The 17,440-nt window shown below is 41.7% G+C and overlaps 1 protein-coding gene across 5 annotated transcripts in view; it reads right to left on the bottom strand.

The window, feature by feature from the left end:
* Positions 1 to 3,370: 3,370 nt before the first annotated feature.
* The window catches only part of LOC142583952 (uncharacterized), a 40,229-nt gene continuing 26,159 nt past the window's right edge, over positions 3,371 to 17,440 (bottom strand). For 4 of the 5 annotated variants that reach the window (XM_075694255.1, XM_075694252.1, XM_075694256.1 and 1 more), the window contains exon 10: positions 3,371 to 16,224. In XM_075694255.1, coding sequence (XP_075550370.1) covers positions 16,122 to 16,224 — 103 coding nt within the window. In that variant the 3' untranslated portion in view covers positions 3,371 to 16,121. The remainder of the gene's footprint in view (positions 16,225 to 17,440) is intronic. The other variant, XM_075694253.1, reaches the window with a different exon arrangement.

Raw genomic sequence — 17,440 nt, 5'->3', positions numbered from 1 at the left:
TATTGTTGTTGTTGCTGCCTCATGCTGCCTGTAGCAAGACGCCTGTAGTGCTATTTGCAGAAAATAAAGGTACTTAAAAAAAAAAGGATTGTCAAGGCCATGTCACAGCCATGAAAGGTTCAAGTTTCCTTGACAGCTGCACTTGCCTTACCAGCATGGAACAGTGGTGCAAGAATGGAGCCCTAACAAATGTTTTCAATGCTGCCTCTAGTGGCTGCACTTGGTGGAACCAGTTTGAAACTTATATACTCAACTTGCTTAACACATAGTTTGGCTATGAACTTCTGTATTACACATACAGATTTTTTTTTCTACAGTGGAAATGTGCAACAGTACCGTCATTCACAGTATTGACCTTTTCCGTGCCTTAGACGAGCTGGGTTCATGCAAGTGTTTCTGGTAAAACTAGCCAAGGATGAGCTCAGCTTGTCAGCGATGCTTTGTTTTCTAGCAATGCCATGGAAAAGCCTAGTTTTATCTCAGTGCTTAGTTGAGCTTCTGGTAGGTAGATGGCAGTACACTATCTATGGGACAATGCAAGCAGAAGTGAACTTGTTCTTTTTGAGGAGGCAAAACATGTTGGCAACTGGGGTCCTTGAAAATTACTTCTCCATTTTTGGTCAGAATTAGGGATAACAGAGTTTTAGAATAGGGTTCGGGGCCCCAAAGAAATAATGTCGAAGCCACTACGCATACGTGCGGTGCAAACTGCATTTGGATTTTGCGTCGGGCATGCTATTTTGCCGATTTTGCGAGAGCCCCAAAAGCTGCCCCAAAAGCTTTCATCAATGAACATGACGGCACCCATCGAAGTGCTGGCTTTAACATAGCACCAAACTGGGCTCGACGCATGAAGCTAACAGAAGTGACTGCGGTTATCGCTTTCACTCATCTAACGTGTGTAATGAAGATTAATTCATTATGCACCGCTGACTCGGAATTCAATAGCCAATTTCTTGGCTCACAGGCCTAAGACAGCTTAACTTGACTGGTGAAGGCACGTAAAGTTGGTTACTCATATTAAGTGCAAATTGCTTGCTGCTAATAGAATAACCTCTAGATTGTAATTAAGCATGGTCAAAATTGCTCTTATCATGAAATGATATTTCATATTAATAGCTTTTCTTGGACGCCGTAGTGATGCTGCAAGTGAAAGACACTATCCGCAAACAGCCCTATTCTGAAGCTCTTCATGCATTCCTGTGTGCCCCAACGCTAACACCTGCAAAGCTCTTGGGTGCCCCAAACTTTGGGGACACCTACTCTAAAACTCTCTTAATAGCACAGCACGGAAGAGGTTAACTATGTGCTTACCAACAAGGCCTAATATAGTGGCCTTGAAGGCATACCGTGGTTCCCCCCCCCCCCCCCCTCTAGATAGGTACCACGGCTCTACCAATAATAGTATACGGCAGGAAATGGCTGGAGATGGAATGTCATGCTTAGGCAGCATGTGTTTGATTTGATCACACGTGCATGCATATTTTTAGACATTTGCGAGTTTCTGCAGCATATTAATGTGGCTCACGGCCAAATTATGTGTAGTGTCATGGCGTAGTAGTAAAACAATGAGTGTCTCTTTAGGCCAATGTTTTGACAAGGGGACTTTTCTTTGTTGGGGCAGCAAAAGTTGCTACCCTGACGAAGACGAGTCTCCTTGTTGGAACGTTGGCTTAAAGAGACATTTCTTGTTTGACTACTCTTATCATTTCAAGTCTGCATTTTCTGTTGAACTTCTCTTGTTTGTGCAGTAGTACACAGGAGCAAGGCATAGTAGGTAGGACGCCATGCAACTGCTATGTGTGTTCAACCTGATCACACAGGGGAACAGCTTTTTAGACATTTACTAGTGTTCGCACACCCAGTACGTGACTCACTGTCTAACTGCCTGTCGTGAACAGTATAAGAACTGTGCGCACTGCACACATTGCATTGTCACATTGGCACATCCACAACTGTTGTTGGAGCAGTACAGTTTGCTGAATCAGGGTTTTGAGGAAGGCAGTTGATTGTTAGAAGTACCAGACACTTAAGGTGGTGGTGCAATTATCATGGCTCCTCCATCCAACCTGGTATGCTCTATGAGCAGAGTACCAACACTGGTGCAGGACCAAATGCCTCCAAGTTACTGGTCATTTGATGCTGTAGAATTAATGCACAGGTTGGCGAGACGAGAAAGATAGCGTGAATTGCTCAATTTTCTGAATTAACCCTGCAAGACCCAAGCACAATTCCACAATCATACCAGGAAAACTGGAAAAACATGTTCACCATTATTTCCAGCCATGGAGAGTACATCTGTTATTTGAGCTATACTTATTTAGTATAGGTCATTAAAATTTTTCTTTTTAACTGTTACCAACTGAAAATTCACTCCTGCATATACTTAACGCAAAGTTCAAGTTACATATTTTTTCCATGCCTAAATCAGCATTTCAAGGCGCCAAACTCTGTGTAGCATATGTGAATGTTGGGCATTACAGGGTTAACAAGGGTCATAGAAACAAGCTCTTACTGTTAAGGCTTAATAGTCCATTTTTTTTACAGTTGACATTGTAATCACGATGTTGCAAGATGTTAAAGAAACTTGCCAATAAATGCATATTATGTTAAATTCACACAGATGCCATGGGGGAGGGGGAGGCTGCCTATATGATAAGCTAGCAGTGTCCTATAATGACAGCACCATTATTCTCTTAATTATACTTGCAGATGGTACAGTCAGAAATGCTTCTAAGTCCACTTGGAACAAAACACACACACTGCACTGAAAGCCTGCGACTGCCACAGCATTTCATAATAAACATATAAAACTGGATGAGTACCAGCCTGCTTAATGAAAGTTGCACTGTAGAGTTTTGCACTGATGCCTCCACTGGGGCGTGGTGTCCACTAGGAACCACAGAAGGGGCAGCCATAATTTCTCACTTTTGACCGAGAACCATATGGCTCCCCATCTGTCTTTAAGGCAGAGAGTTGGGCTAGTTGGAATTTAGACAAAGACATATTCCAGTGCATAAGACAAAACGAAAAGAGGCGCAGAGAGAAAAGGACCACCTTTCAGATCACCTTTTCTGTTGTCCTTTTGTCTCTGCATCTCTTTTTATTTTTTTTTCTTACACGCTGGAGCATGTCTTTGTCCCCATCTGTCATCCACTCTCACAACACTCATACTTGGCTCACTGGTGTACACTGCACAAAACAGTGGAAACATTGTGCATCATGGCAATACCGTACTCTTTTTTTTTTTTTTACAAAGCATGTTCTTTATTATGGTGAAAATATACCTGTTATGCACTCAAAACATCAGAAATGATGACATCAAGGACTCGTTTACAAAACATGACTAGATATACAACAATACAGCATGAACAACCAACACAGCATCTTTACATAAAAGTCATCGATTAGCCACAGCTCACAGTATCCGGTACTTTCCTCACAGTAAATTACATGCAATTCGCAACACAGCAGTGTGCTATTTTTCACGTGAACTGAAATGAAAGTTTAAAAATCAATCGGGTTCTGCTACAGTTCGCACATGTAATCCAATCCATAAGTGCCACAGAATATGTAACTGCAATGAAATTTGCAAATTTCGTTAGATGGAGGCATGATATGTGCATATAATCCCAGGTGACGAAACACACTAGACTTATTAAGAGTGGTATCTAGGACAGAACGCTAATGCTCAGTTCACCTGCAGTTTGAACGAGCATAATGCAACATTGTGTTTTTGCCCCAATTTCACATGGCAAGCTCAATCACCATGTAACATAACTTTGGCGGGTAATTGATCAAAACGGAACCAAAAATGAATGCGAGATGACATTTCAAAACTATGTGTGTCAATGCTTAAGCACAATCCGCAAGGCTTTCAGTGCCAATTTGTGACCATGAATGAAACTTGGAAACACCATTACACACACAGTGATCAGCACCTGACAAAAGTGTGCGACAAAGGTGAACTCCGTTTTGTCAGCTGGGAAGGTGATGACCAGTTCTTGGCGATCTTTAACAAATTTATTGACTACTTATTGAAGGGTCAGGTGATAAATAAAGAATGTTGTGCAATACTTCCGAACAGCCTGCTTTAAGAGCTGCAAATAAATCAGCTGAAATCCGAGAAAAAAAAAAAAAAAGTCTCTCCTAAAGACAATGGCCTGGCTCACAGTTGCAATGGAAAAATTGTACTAATCCAGGTCTGCATTGTTACATGATCCCCCATTTTCTTCTCATTTGCCTCCATGCAACTTCTTTGTATTTCCAAACCTCAAAATCTGGCTTCGGGAAAGACATGTTGAGACAATGAGGTCACTGCAAGTCCTTGAGACTAACTACTTTTCCAGGATAATAAAAAACGGTAACACCAATGGACCAAGAGTGACTATATTGAAAAGTAAAAAGCAATTTTGTGGGGAAAATATTACGTATTCTGTTGTGTTTTTACATTGCTTATTGAACAAACATCGTACACAACAGAAAATTAGTAAGAAATTATGCATGAATTGACCTGTTTTTGTCTGTACGTAGTTATTGCAGCAGTCACTGCACTTTTTATGTTCTGTTCCTGTAGGAGTACATGTTGCATTAACCCTATGTCATAGCATGCAAGACAACTTCCACTCTACACTTTAAAAAATCTAGCATTTGTAAAAGAAGAAGGATGTGCCACTGATGTAGCAAGAAATGAAAAAAAAAAAACAAGAACAAAACAATTTCGTTGTTTTGCGCATTGTGCACGCAGTCTACTTTGGGATGCAATAACGAGCACGACTAGGCACATCAATACTTTATTTATGCGCTGCTGTGTTCTGCTTTTGTATCACTTTTTTCCTAGGCCTGTCTACCATTCTGGGATACTACAAAACAGGGTTGTTCGCAAGGGATGTGAACAGTTAGCACTAGAGGTCTGCACAACAATAAAGTTTATACAGCTCCCATTTTTTTTCTGCTTTTTGTTGGAACACACTGAAATTGAGGTCCAAACATTACACCACACTTGCTTGTGTATACGCAAGGCCGCACCTTATGCTATGATTTCAACGGTATTTTGTCTTGATCACATGTACAGAGATGATAGTCACTTTGATAGTCTGTTTCTGTTGTAGTTCTTTTGAGATTCCACAAAGCTATGCACTATGGATTTTAGCTCACTCAGGAAACAAGCATCAGGGTACTCTTGCAGAAGACAGCCAATATATATGCTATGAATGCAAGCAAGCTACCATATTACATTACATATAACACAACTTCAAATGACCAAGGTATACTCGGTGCAAAATTTATATTGCAATAAATCACAACTTTTATGTTCACCAGTGCAAGCAGACGACTAAGAGTCTTCTCACATTCCATCACTGGCAGGTTGCCCAATTATGTAGTATGTTACACATGTATATGTAGAGTGCAAGGCAAGCTGAAACCTTGAGCACTTAGTGCTGAATTTTACAATGCCTAGTTACATAATACACATTGTCTGATATCTCTAGCTTTCTAGTATATTTAGTTTTATGACAAAGAGAAAGGCTAATTAAGCAATTAGCATGACAACTGCACAGACAGCTATAAGTCTTGACATCTTAAAATGATATGAGAAACATACACGGGATATATTTTGCATAAGTGAGCAAACAGATGCTACTTCCCGTTACTGTTGGCCACACAGAAGGAAGAAATTAACAATTTACAACCCGCACATATTTGCCATCCTTGGCAAGCTTAAAGTTACCAGATTTTATCCCACGCACAGTCCACAATAGGAAGAATTTCAACAAAGAACACAGGTTCAGCTGGCTCACTCTAGGGTAATATTAATGCGCAAATACTGTAAAATACACAAGAAAGTGGCAGAAAATGGCAATTTGAAACTTTTTTTTTCCGAGGAAGCTTTTTAGTTTGGTCCCATCTGTGCTTCAATGCTGTGACCTTGAAAGACCAGTTCTGCAAGTACACATAAACATGAAATTCGTGCGACAGACTGGCACATGCACAGGGTAGTGTTCACTTTATGCTGGCTAAGTCTGTCACAGCTGATCACTGCTATCTGTCTGTGCCAGAGGCCAGCATGCACAGGCCGAAACTTCCGTCTCTCAGAAGCACATCTCTGGCAAGGCACACCTGCACTTGCCAGTTTGCGAAAGCCCTTGTGTAGTTCTTTTGCATGCCACAGGGAAAGCTGGCCCCCGAGTGCACTTGGAGAGGTATATGCAAGGTGGCATGCAGGACAATGAGAATTTCTATGCTCAAGGGCTTGTGTACAGAATTCACACAGAAGTAGTGGTTTTGTTTCATTTGCCCTCTGACAAATGTTGGCTCCAATGCCCTCTGCAGTTGTACAACATAATTATCCCTGTTGTACAGTTACTACTGTCATTAAATTGCTCTACTCTCTGCAGCCATTCTAATGCTAACTGAAGAGAACATCGCGAGTTTCATCTCTTACGCTTTGTTGACCTCTCCCATGATTTGCATTCACAATAATAGACCCTGCCACCTCTCCTACCTAAAGACTGTTTAAATACTGAGGGTGCCTAGAGTACACATATACAGCCTCACAAAATCACGACCAGACGTCAACACAGGTGTGAACTGCACTAACACAGCAACCTCTACAACACCCTTTCCCAGTGCAACGGGTTCACACAGGACACTTAATGTAGCAAAGCTGACACCTACGCACAATTTCATGCTATAAAACTACATCTGCACAAAGGTACCACTGTTGTGCAACTGAAATCCACGTGATCTGTCAAGACTGACACCCATTCCGATGCACCTACGGTAACCTTGTTGGCAATTGCTGCATGCACATACGCTACAGGCACAAAGAATTACTGCTTACAACACAACACTTTAAATGGAGTGTGCCAGTACGCCACGATGTTCTAGCACAGCTCGCATAACAGCTTCTTTGTGGTTGATCTTGGCGAGAGGAAAGGGCTTGCACACTTTTAACAGACTACTCCATCTCAAAATTTCACTACAGCCTAACATAAATCCAAGCACGCAGAACTTGTATTTGTAGCATACTTAAAGGGGCCCTGAACCACTTTTCATCGAAGTGGAGAAAGGCATTTGAAGTGAAAATAGGCTATTTCAGAAATATTTTGCCGCAAAAAGTACTTCAATGCATTCAGCAGAAGCGGAGTCATTGGCAGTCAAACACTGCCTCCTCTGTGCTCCCGTTCCTTCTTCAATGCCTTGCATTGTGAAAGGTACGGCGTAGTGGGGCGTGCCCACAATGCTCCACCTTCTAAATGTCACCGTGGCGTGCTGTTCAAATTTCATTTTGGATGGTAACGTAGACGCCACGACTTCCGTCTTGATAGTGCATCCGATGAGAGTGCGTACGAAATAGTGCATCCAATGATGAAATAGTGCATCTATAGGAGAGTGAGGACAGGGCCTTCTGTTAAAAAGACAGCGTTTGAGAAAAAGGCGACTTCGTGATCCACTTGCAAGCTCCACGCACCGCGTATGACAGCAAAACTTGGCTGAAATGTTCACAGCAGCGTAGTCTACCCGAAGACTATGTTATTTCACCAAGCCCGAGGGGTGGTTCAGGGCTCCTTTAATGCAGTTATGGCTAACACAATGGTGACAGGACTGTAGTAAATTTTCTAAAAAGGGAAACAAAGACAGAGAGGGAAACTGCACTATGGAAAAGAAACCTACAAAAAATTACTTCACATGACTACATTCCAAAAGACAATACGAACCAAACATGTTACTAAGAGCAAAAGTAAAATGAAAGGGAAAAAAAATAGTGCTACCACACTTTGAAATCACAATTATACGGTTTTACTTTCCAAAACCAAGATTTGATTACGAGGCCGCCCACGGCGTACTGCGGTACTCCGGAATAACTTGGACCACCTAAATCTTTAACTTTAAATAATTTAACTTGCACCTAAACCTAAGTATGCGGGTGTTCTCGCACTTTGCAACTTTGAAATCAAAATTTGTTTAGTTAATAACGAGAACAATGACAGATGCCACGCTTTTGAAGAAGCTTGCCCTTGAAGCTGGAAGCCACAACCATGGCCATTTTGCCAAGTGCTTTAGGGTTGCTCACAGAGAAAGCAGAAACCGTTGAGCGTCATGTGTGTTTCTTATCTGACAGCATTCATTAGACTTGCATGGCCAGAAAAGCTAAGTGCCGCACACTTTTTTAGCTAGAACAGAATGCACTACCAAGAGAAGTGCACAAAATAATGTAAAACCTTTTCCTGGCCCTAACATTTTCGATAGGATGTGCATCCTTCATGTTTGTTGTTATAGTTAACTTCATGGAGGCAAGACCATAGTAAAATTCAGCTCAGCTGCCCTGTTAGTGCGACAAAATGTATTCATGAATATTCTGGCCACTTAAGTATCTGTTCACTAATTTCTTGGTCTGATCAATGAAACCAGATATTGCTGTTTTGTCGAATATGGCAATTGCTTTGCGATAAGCTGGGTACTGTCTGTACAAGAGTGGCCCAGTAGAAACTTGCATAGCAAAGCAGTCCCAACACCACACGCATGTATTAGGGGCTACAATCAATAGAATGAAATACTGGAGCAAGGTTCTAGACTATGTTTCTTATACTTTCAAAAATTCTCAATTCAAGGGCTAGAATATTTTACACTACCTTCAAGATGCATTTTATGTCAAATGCTGACGCTCGGAATAAGGGTGTATTAAAAAAACAGACTATGCAAATTTCAGAGACTACAGAATGGTAACCCGAAGTGGGAGCCTTCAATGTATGCTGCATTGATAAGTAGCAAAATAAAAAGAAATTTTAATTGTAAAACTTATTTATAAGCGAAATTTTGAGCAGCACAACTTAAGTGCTGCTGTGTGTACAAGGGCAGGCACAGTTTTGTTTGTAGAGAGGAGTGCCAGCATGCATAAAGAATAAATTTAAATGCAGAACCTAGCTACATTGTTCCAGTAATTTGTACAAGGCAGTAGAATCGCCATTTTTACCAATCCTGGTACTGTTCACATCATGAACGGCAAAAGAAAAGAATACTGCTAGTACAGCATAAACTAAGTATCAGTCAGGTGTGTCACTACAGCTGTAGTTGATTGGAAATACGTTTTTTGGAGTACCAACTACTACAGACGCCTTGCATTGCCACAGCATGGGACTCTTATATTTGGTCATAGGGGCGTGCCAGCATGAGTGGCCTTGTGTTTTGAAAGGCTGGTTGCAGAAAAGCAACTTTTGGAAGTTGCCCGAGCGTGAAAGGGTACAGTACAAAATTGATCACGCGCAAAACATGCAATAGTTGAAACATTTGTAATTTCATGGCTGACTAAAGAGCCTGATGCACATTGCTTTCCCATCAAGGAATGTACCTATGCAGCCCGGATCCATGTAGCGAGACATGAACAATAATTTGACCGCATCTTTCACTTCTGGAGCGTTTCCCATGATGCCAGTGCATGTGCTCCCATCCAATCAGCTTTGCTTCGTGCTTGACTGTCTCGTCTGCCATCTCTTCATACTGCACTGATATTGGGGCTAACCAAGAAAGCTGTGAAGGTTCTTTCAGAAACTTGTATGCTACAATGTGCCCATACAATATGACGCACTCTCAAATGTCACTCTCAGAGCTGCATCAATGAAACTACAAACTTGACAGTTTGAAAAAAAATTAGCAAGCACCATAATCTGGTTAACAGCTACGGCAAATTAGCTAAATGGTTTAAACGCAACTGCATTTCCGAGTACTGCCACTTGTTCTATGTACTGCTTTTCCATTCTAATGTGTAAAATTTATCATGTTTTGCTATGTAGTTCATAGTACTTAACTGATACAATTGGTGGTTCAGTTGATTCTAAGTTGTTTTTCTTTTTGTTTGCAATTGTGCAATTTAGTACATAAGCTTAAGTACTAGTATAAATGCTGAAAAGGCTTGTGTCCACACACAGACAAGCTCTGCACCCTGATGGAACCCAAGCAGCGTTTTAACACCCAATGATGGTGCACTTTGTTTTTTTTCCATCTTGGCATACTTTCTTAGTAAATGTGCCGTGCTGGACTTTCTGACAGTGGTATGCACACTGCACATGGCTGTTGCTAGCAATGCATTTTGGCTTCACACAAGGCCACCCATGGACGAAAGTGCACAGCGGCACCACCCGATTTTAGTTGCAACATACTGTATATGGCGAAGTGTGTATACATAAATATCATTTTTCATATTCTATTATAGGGTAATGAAAAGAATAACATGATCTCGCATGGCACATTCTCAGCAGCTCCCACGTTAAAGGGCCCCTCATTAGGTCTGGCCATTTTGTACTGACAAATGCAGTGCATACAATGCACACGAACGATCGTGCCTGCAAAGTATTACACCATTACGTGCCAAATGCTCTGTGCCCTTCTCCTTGCATGCGCCGCGTCCCCACCTGGAGAGTCGATGTCACTTTCTTAAGTGCACCTACGCAGTTCACAGTGCTGCGACGTCACTCACAGTGACACGTGACTTTGAGAATTATTCAAGGCAACAGCAGTTATTTGTTTGATCTCATGCTTCAAGAGGCAAATTAAAGTTTGGAGAAATAATAAAACCTACGAACCGAATGTCTGTGTGTCTTTGTTTTACTTTTGCACTGTAGCAAGAGAGATGAACTTTCGTTTCGTCTGCTTGTTCCCATGTCGTGCAGTCACGTATGTAGACAACGAAACTATGCCATTTTCTACAGTGTTCCAACGTATGATCATGCTCTATGATCTGCTTGTCTATGCCACAGTGTTCGTGTAGCACTTACTTATACCGCTAGTCAGGAGTTCTCATCCACAGCGTGCAAAATTGTGCACTGTGCGAAGCTCATGTGCACGACTGTCACGAGAAGTGCACCGTGCAGAAAAAAAGTGAAAAAAAGAAGGCTGTGGCCCGTGGCGTAAGTGTCACACGCGATCCTCCAGCTCCAGTATAGGATACCACAGGGAGGGAATTTTGCTTGCGGAAGCTAGATTGGGGCAAGTGGAGAGAGTGTCTATGTTGGTGGCGACGCTCGCCTCCCAAAATCATGGGTTTGTGGCACTTGAAATAATTTTATCTTGACTATTAATGAACAAATTTGAAAAATTATTGCGGTAGAACGCTCCCTAGAGGGCACGTAACAACTTCCAGCATATAACCAAAATTTGCTATGCGGCCTGGTGAGGGGCCCTTTAAACTGCGCTCACATGTCTAATTGAGTGTCATAATCTATATTCAACATATAAGAAACCAAGAGTAAAATTAAGACACATGTCATAAAAAAGGCAAGATGGGATAGATATAGCTACATGTTAGGGATTCACGCAATAGTTAGTGAAACCACAAAGAGTATAAAAACGAGGCAATATTCTTGATACATTTGGAGCACGGAGTAAGACATTTAGGAGGTGAAACTCCCGTCAGCGCGAGCGAGCGCGGGCGACCAGATAAAGTCACAATTGTTGTATGCGCCGACGGGGCCATATACAGTGACGGCGCCATGCGGCGCGTCGTAGAAGCCGCGGCGGAAAAAAATGCAGCGCCTGGGCACCGGCGCTCTCAACGGCGGTAATTTCTTTCCAGGCCGCCAGCACGATAACGGCTCCGCGGGCTTGTGACCTTTTCTGGTCGCCGCAAACAGCAGAGTTTCCTCTCCTAAATGTTTCTTGCTCCGTGATTTGGAGTGGTTAAGAAGTTTTCTCTCATAATGGCTACTATAGAGTTCCACAAACACAAACCAATATTACCAGGCATTTTTTAATACGGAACACTTTATTTTAAAAGAAACTGTCGCATCTAGGCCCCTGTCATTAATTCAGACACGCTGTGTGACTAGGCAAACATGAGCATTTTAAAAAATTGACAATAACCTTGCTAATTACCTAAAATGTACTAATCAAGTTTTTAATTACTCACTTTAGGGCACACATATTTGCAAAATTGAAGCAAAGGAATAGTGAAGTCATAGCAGAAATGTTAAAGCCATCACCACTTTTGTGAGATCCGTCCACAAAATCTACTAAAGAATGCCTCGGCATTCCAGGTAAGATCATTCCAACCTTTGGAGGCACGCTTTTAGGAAACCTAACTGCAATGCCCATGTATTTCATAGCACAGTTTAAGGTCGTAGATCTCAGAAGTGGTGCTAGTTATAGGATTTCTGCTATGCAGAAATGACTTCACTACTCTTTGACTTCAATTTCACAATTACATGTGTTCTAAAGTGAGTCGCTAAAAAGTTAATTAGCACATCTTTGATAATTCACGAAATTATCGGAGAACATTTCTTGCTGGTAATGTCTATTATCTGCAAAAACAGCAGGGGTCTAGATAAGACTGCTTCTTGAAAAAAAAACAAAAAAAAAGAAAAAAAAAGAAAAAGTGTTTCGCATAAAAGGGAACAAACACCTGGTAGGTTTGATTAATTTCTGAGAAGGAACATTAAAACATATATACAGATGAGCAATTTTAACAATACGTACATCTGATTTTTTTTTTCACAAAGGACACCTTGATCAGCCACACTTTAAGAACTTAAATGTTACAGGGACATTTAAGGAAAATATCAAGTTGGGCTAGATTGATAAAGTATTCGTCCAGAAGTCTATCATTGTGTTTTGTGCACCCATATATAACTTCGTTGTGTAGAAAACTGCCGCCGCCAGGTCCCGCTGCTGCTCCTAAATTTGAACAGCCCATGGCAAAATGGTGTAGTTGATGTAATCTCCATGTGGCCTCCCTCTATGCCGCTGTTGTCTTTTGAGACTACTTATTTAGCTCTATATACAAAGCATACTGCTTGGCGACTGCAGATGTTCTGCTTGCATGAATCACTCTGTAGACCTTGTGTTCAGGATGCCAGACACAGTTACTTGAGCCAAAGGGCCAGAGTGGGTGGTTGCCGTCTCAGGGGTGGCAGTTCATTCTTTCAAATAACTGAGTGCCCTGCGATTTGGTGGGGTGGGCTGGACCCCGCCTAGGTTTCGGCCAAGGGTTATAAACAAAAAAAAGTGATGCCACTTCCAGTGGGCATTGGCGGGACATAGCAGCCATTCTCTGTGAATCAGCAGTGCCGATCTCGAAGATGAGCGGTACCACTGCCCACAGCAGGTGGCGGTGCTCCCATTTTCCATCTCTGTTATTTTCTCACTTACAAAAAGCTCTGTTTTCATTATGAATGATGAATTCGTTATTACAGAAGCCTAATCTTTCAATGCAGCTTGACTTAATATTTTCCCTTAGTGTCCCTTTAAACGCATGAGCAAAATTTCAGACAAAAAAATTTTTTATGACAGTTAAGTTCCAAAATTTCAAAGCACTCTCAAGCCCAATTCGCTACACTTCAATAAACTGCTATCATAGGTGATAAGAAAGCAAAGACCCAGATTATTTCAAGTCACAAGCTACTAGTTTTACATATATTGAAGTAAACTTGTCTAGTTTGATTTTCACACTCATATGAGTAGACTGTTGACCTTCACAAAGCTAAGAGACGTAGTAGTGGAAATGTTTCTCCCTACACAACAGTCTCGAAGGGGCCCAGAATGGTCTATTACTATGTAGGAGGACTGTGGCCTTAGTAATGCTGCTACATGGTGATGAGAGAAGCCCAGTATGGCAGTTGCCATGGTACTACTACAGGTATGCATCTGCGGAAATTACAAGCGTACATACATCAAACCTAATAGATGTTTACCTCTCTTCCCTTCACGACACCGAAAGACAAGAATGGGTTGTCATTGTATGTGTCGGTTGACGTGAATATGAGTTAAAACATTCTTTTCAATTTGTAAGTTCTTGTAACTTAAAAATAAAAAATCAACATATTCTAGTGCACTAAATATGGCAACACTAAAGCACCAACATCTAATCACCAACCTTTTTGTCAGAAACCAGAAAATACAAAGGGCTCTGGTACTTTGAGTACAGAGTCAACTCCCACCAGTGCTGAAGCTGTGCCAGAAGACAACTGCACCATCTTATACACTGCTATCATACCTCTAGCACCCTTACACCCAACAGGTCATGTTTTAGAGAATTGCAAATGTTACATTTAACTGTTGCAGCTGGCTAATGTATGTATACCCTGCTGTATTACAACTTTTCCAGTAACCAACCATATAAGCTCTCAGAGCAAAAGTGCTAACAACTTGCCTGCTATGCTTTTTTTCTTTTTTTGGCAGAAAGTTTCTTTTTTTATCTCACCAAGTAACACTTGTGTGTGCACTGCACAGCAGGTACTCATACACCTTACCTTTGTGTTTGCCTTCTAAGCCTTTTACTATTCAGTGGTACAGCAAGAAGATGGAAATTGGAAAACTGACCCTAGCAAATTTATGCAGCAGAGAATGCTAGATGGTTGAGGCCCAATGTTCACCAATGGAGCAATGCACTTTTGTTGCAGATGCAATGTGTAGGCATGCAGGGCCAGAATTTACTTAATTCCCTAATAGAAACTTTCTCCGAGTACTGAAAGATGGGCTGCTGCCCGCAAAAAAATGAAAAATATTTTTCTGAAAAAAAAAATACAATGGCTATGTCACCTGAAAATTTTGAAAGGTATTGTTGAATATCAAAAGAACCATGTGCCTTAAGCCTTGCAATGTTGAGCCTTGTATCAGGCTGGCCCTGGCCACACAAGGAATTTGCAATGTGTGGGTTCGGTAGCCAAAAAGTGGCTTATAGTTTCACTATGACACAAGACATGGTTATAATGGAACAACCGTGGAGGAAATTGCTAAGTGGAATGCTCTGGGAGCAGTACAGATAGGCACATCATTTTATTCATGTGCTATTATGCCCCAGTACTCAATACCATGCACACAGGGAAATGTTCTGGAAAATATGGCTGCATACTGTCTTAACAGATAGACTCCTTATGAATATAAAAAGTAAAGCAGATCACAGTAAGATCCTTAACACCTCAGTGTATTCCAGGTCCATTAGACCCAACAAGTATTAACCTTTTTTTCTTTACTTTGCTTGATCTATTACTTTTTCTCAGAGTACACTGTATGTAAGTTGTGGGCAATGGGGGCTTTAGGGTGATATACTGAAAAGGCCAACAGTACCTGAAACAAAGAAAACCACAATGAACTTATGGTGCTTTTGAGAAAATGCACAGCCTATGAAGCCCAAATTCAAAACTTCTGCATATTGGTGCGCAATGTTCCGCTGGTTCAGCTAAGGCAGTGGCTGTTTTTCCTTTCACATAATTCACTAATAGATGCACAAGATTATGCTTACTACCCTCAGAAGTGATAACCAATGTTACTCCTGACCGTGGGAACAAGTATAAAACACATGACTGAATGGCGAGTGTTGTGTGAACTGTGGTCACATTTAACAGCAGACTGGTGGATGACACATTATGGCACCTGTAGAACCGATACTGCATTACATAAAGCTCACTATGTCATGAGCTTAGAAGAAATGAAGGTAGTGAGAATGGGTAATATCTGCCACGATGGTTAGGACCCGAATGGCCTAACACTCTGAAGGCATCATACACATTTTTACACACTGATCTGCACTCAAACACAGAAGGGAATGCAGTCACAGCTGTAGCTCAATTAGCGGTGCACTGCACGTGATGCACAATGCAGCTTTTAAAAAATTTACCTGCAATGTAACAGTAATAAAAATCAACGTTTTCCCTCACATAAGTCACCAAAAAGCCCCCCTGTTTTTCTTGGTATCAACTACTGCTGGGCCTTTTAAGGACACACCGATGAAGCAACCCTTTTCACCAAGAATTAATTAGTGACAAGCTGGGTGATACAAAACGAGCACAGGAGGTGCAATGCAGTTCACATATAACTTTTAGGCTAAGCAGAGCATATTCACATCCTCAGAATTTGACAAGGATGGCTATGCTTCAGATCAAAGTTGCACTGCATCAGGCTAGTCAAATAACTTTGGACCCACTGTGCTAGCCTGGCAAACTGTCGGCTACTGTGCTTATGCAAATAGTACAACCACAGTGTGATGTTCAAAGAAGATGAACCCAAGCATAACTGCAAGCAGTATGTGCCAATGCACACACACATAAACGCACAAACAGGCACACACACAAGAAAAATATAGTAGACAGTCCTCAACAGGTGCACCTGTCTAGATGGTGCACAGATGGTCATCTGGAAGCACCTGAGGGTTCTTTCAGGGCATCTACAGTCATCTGTTCAATTTCTGAGATCAGCTGTTCTGTTTCCATGTCAAAGCCTCCAATCTGGACACTGCAGAGAATGACAGTAAGACACATACCACTTGAAAATGACCTAAAGAATGTACAAGTGCCCTGACACCTATGTCTCATTTGCAAGCAAGCACTGCTGCCCATCCTATATGGTGACAAATTAAAAATGCGATGACGGAAACAGCAACTACTGCAATACCGCAACAGACAGTCCACCTAAAATCTAGAGCAAACCGGGCAAAAAGAGGGTGTGGGCTAACTTTTGATGCACAACAAAGAACAGCTGGGGAAAAAACAAAAACAAGATACATTGTGGCCAAAGGCTGTGAAGGTTATATGCCCTTGTTCAGTCTTCCTCAAGATTTACAAAAGACCAGTCAATATCACTGTTGAACAAAATATTGATGACCTTGTCACACACATGGTCAGACATGTAGTTGGCAGGCAAGTGGAAGGGGATTGTTCAGCATTGTTCGCTTATCTCCCATTGTATACCTAGCTTCTGCCAAGGTCACCATGCATAGCAGCAAAGTGGGATGGACCAAATATGACTGTCCGTCCCAGTCCGCCCTGTTCTTTATCTCTGGCTGTAGCTAACTGACCCCGTTTTTGCTGAAATCACCACTGGTGGCGGCGGCAGCGGCACCACCACTCCCCACCCCCCCAGGGCACTAGGATTTCGAGAAATGGGCTATCTTTTGCCATTTTGGAAAAAACAGCAAATCATACCAAAATCCGAGGTGGCTTTCTTTTAGGAGGAATGGAATCGCTAGACATATTACGGCACAATTTTGGCAGAAGTGTTGGCACAGGCATAATTGGCATTTGAGGTAGTTGGCACAAACGTTTGGCTTCGTACCCACTGCATCCTGCCCCTCACAATGAGGTCATGGCCTCTAACCACTTTCACATGTTACTCATGTGCATACACTAATAAAACTCCTATTAAAATAAAATAAGGAAATCGCCCAGGAGACAAATTTTAATGGCTGGCCACAGGATCTGCTAACTTCCTTTCAGTTTGCAAGACTAATTATTAATTAAATGCTGGAGATTTATGTGCCAAAACCACAATCTAAATTTGAGGCGCGCTGCAGAGGGAGACACCAGATTAATTTTGTCTGCTTGGGGTTCTTCAATGTGCACTTAAATCTTAGTACCCACAAATATTTTTGCATTTCGCCCTTATCAAAATGCGGTTGCTGTGGCCAGGATTGAACTTGCGACCTTGAGCTCAGTAATGCAACGCCACAGCC

This window comes from Dermacentor variabilis, chromosome 1 (assembly GCF_050947875.1).
Source record: "Dermacentor variabilis isolate Ectoservices chromosome 1, ASM5094787v1, whole genome shotgun sequence".
NCBI classification, from domain to species: domain Eukaryota; kingdom Metazoa; phylum Arthropoda; class Arachnida; order Ixodida; family Ixodidae; genus Dermacentor; species Dermacentor variabilis.
The sequence above is the reverse complement of the archived record's forward strand: the minus strand, read 5'-3'. Positions and strand labels throughout refer to the sequence as shown.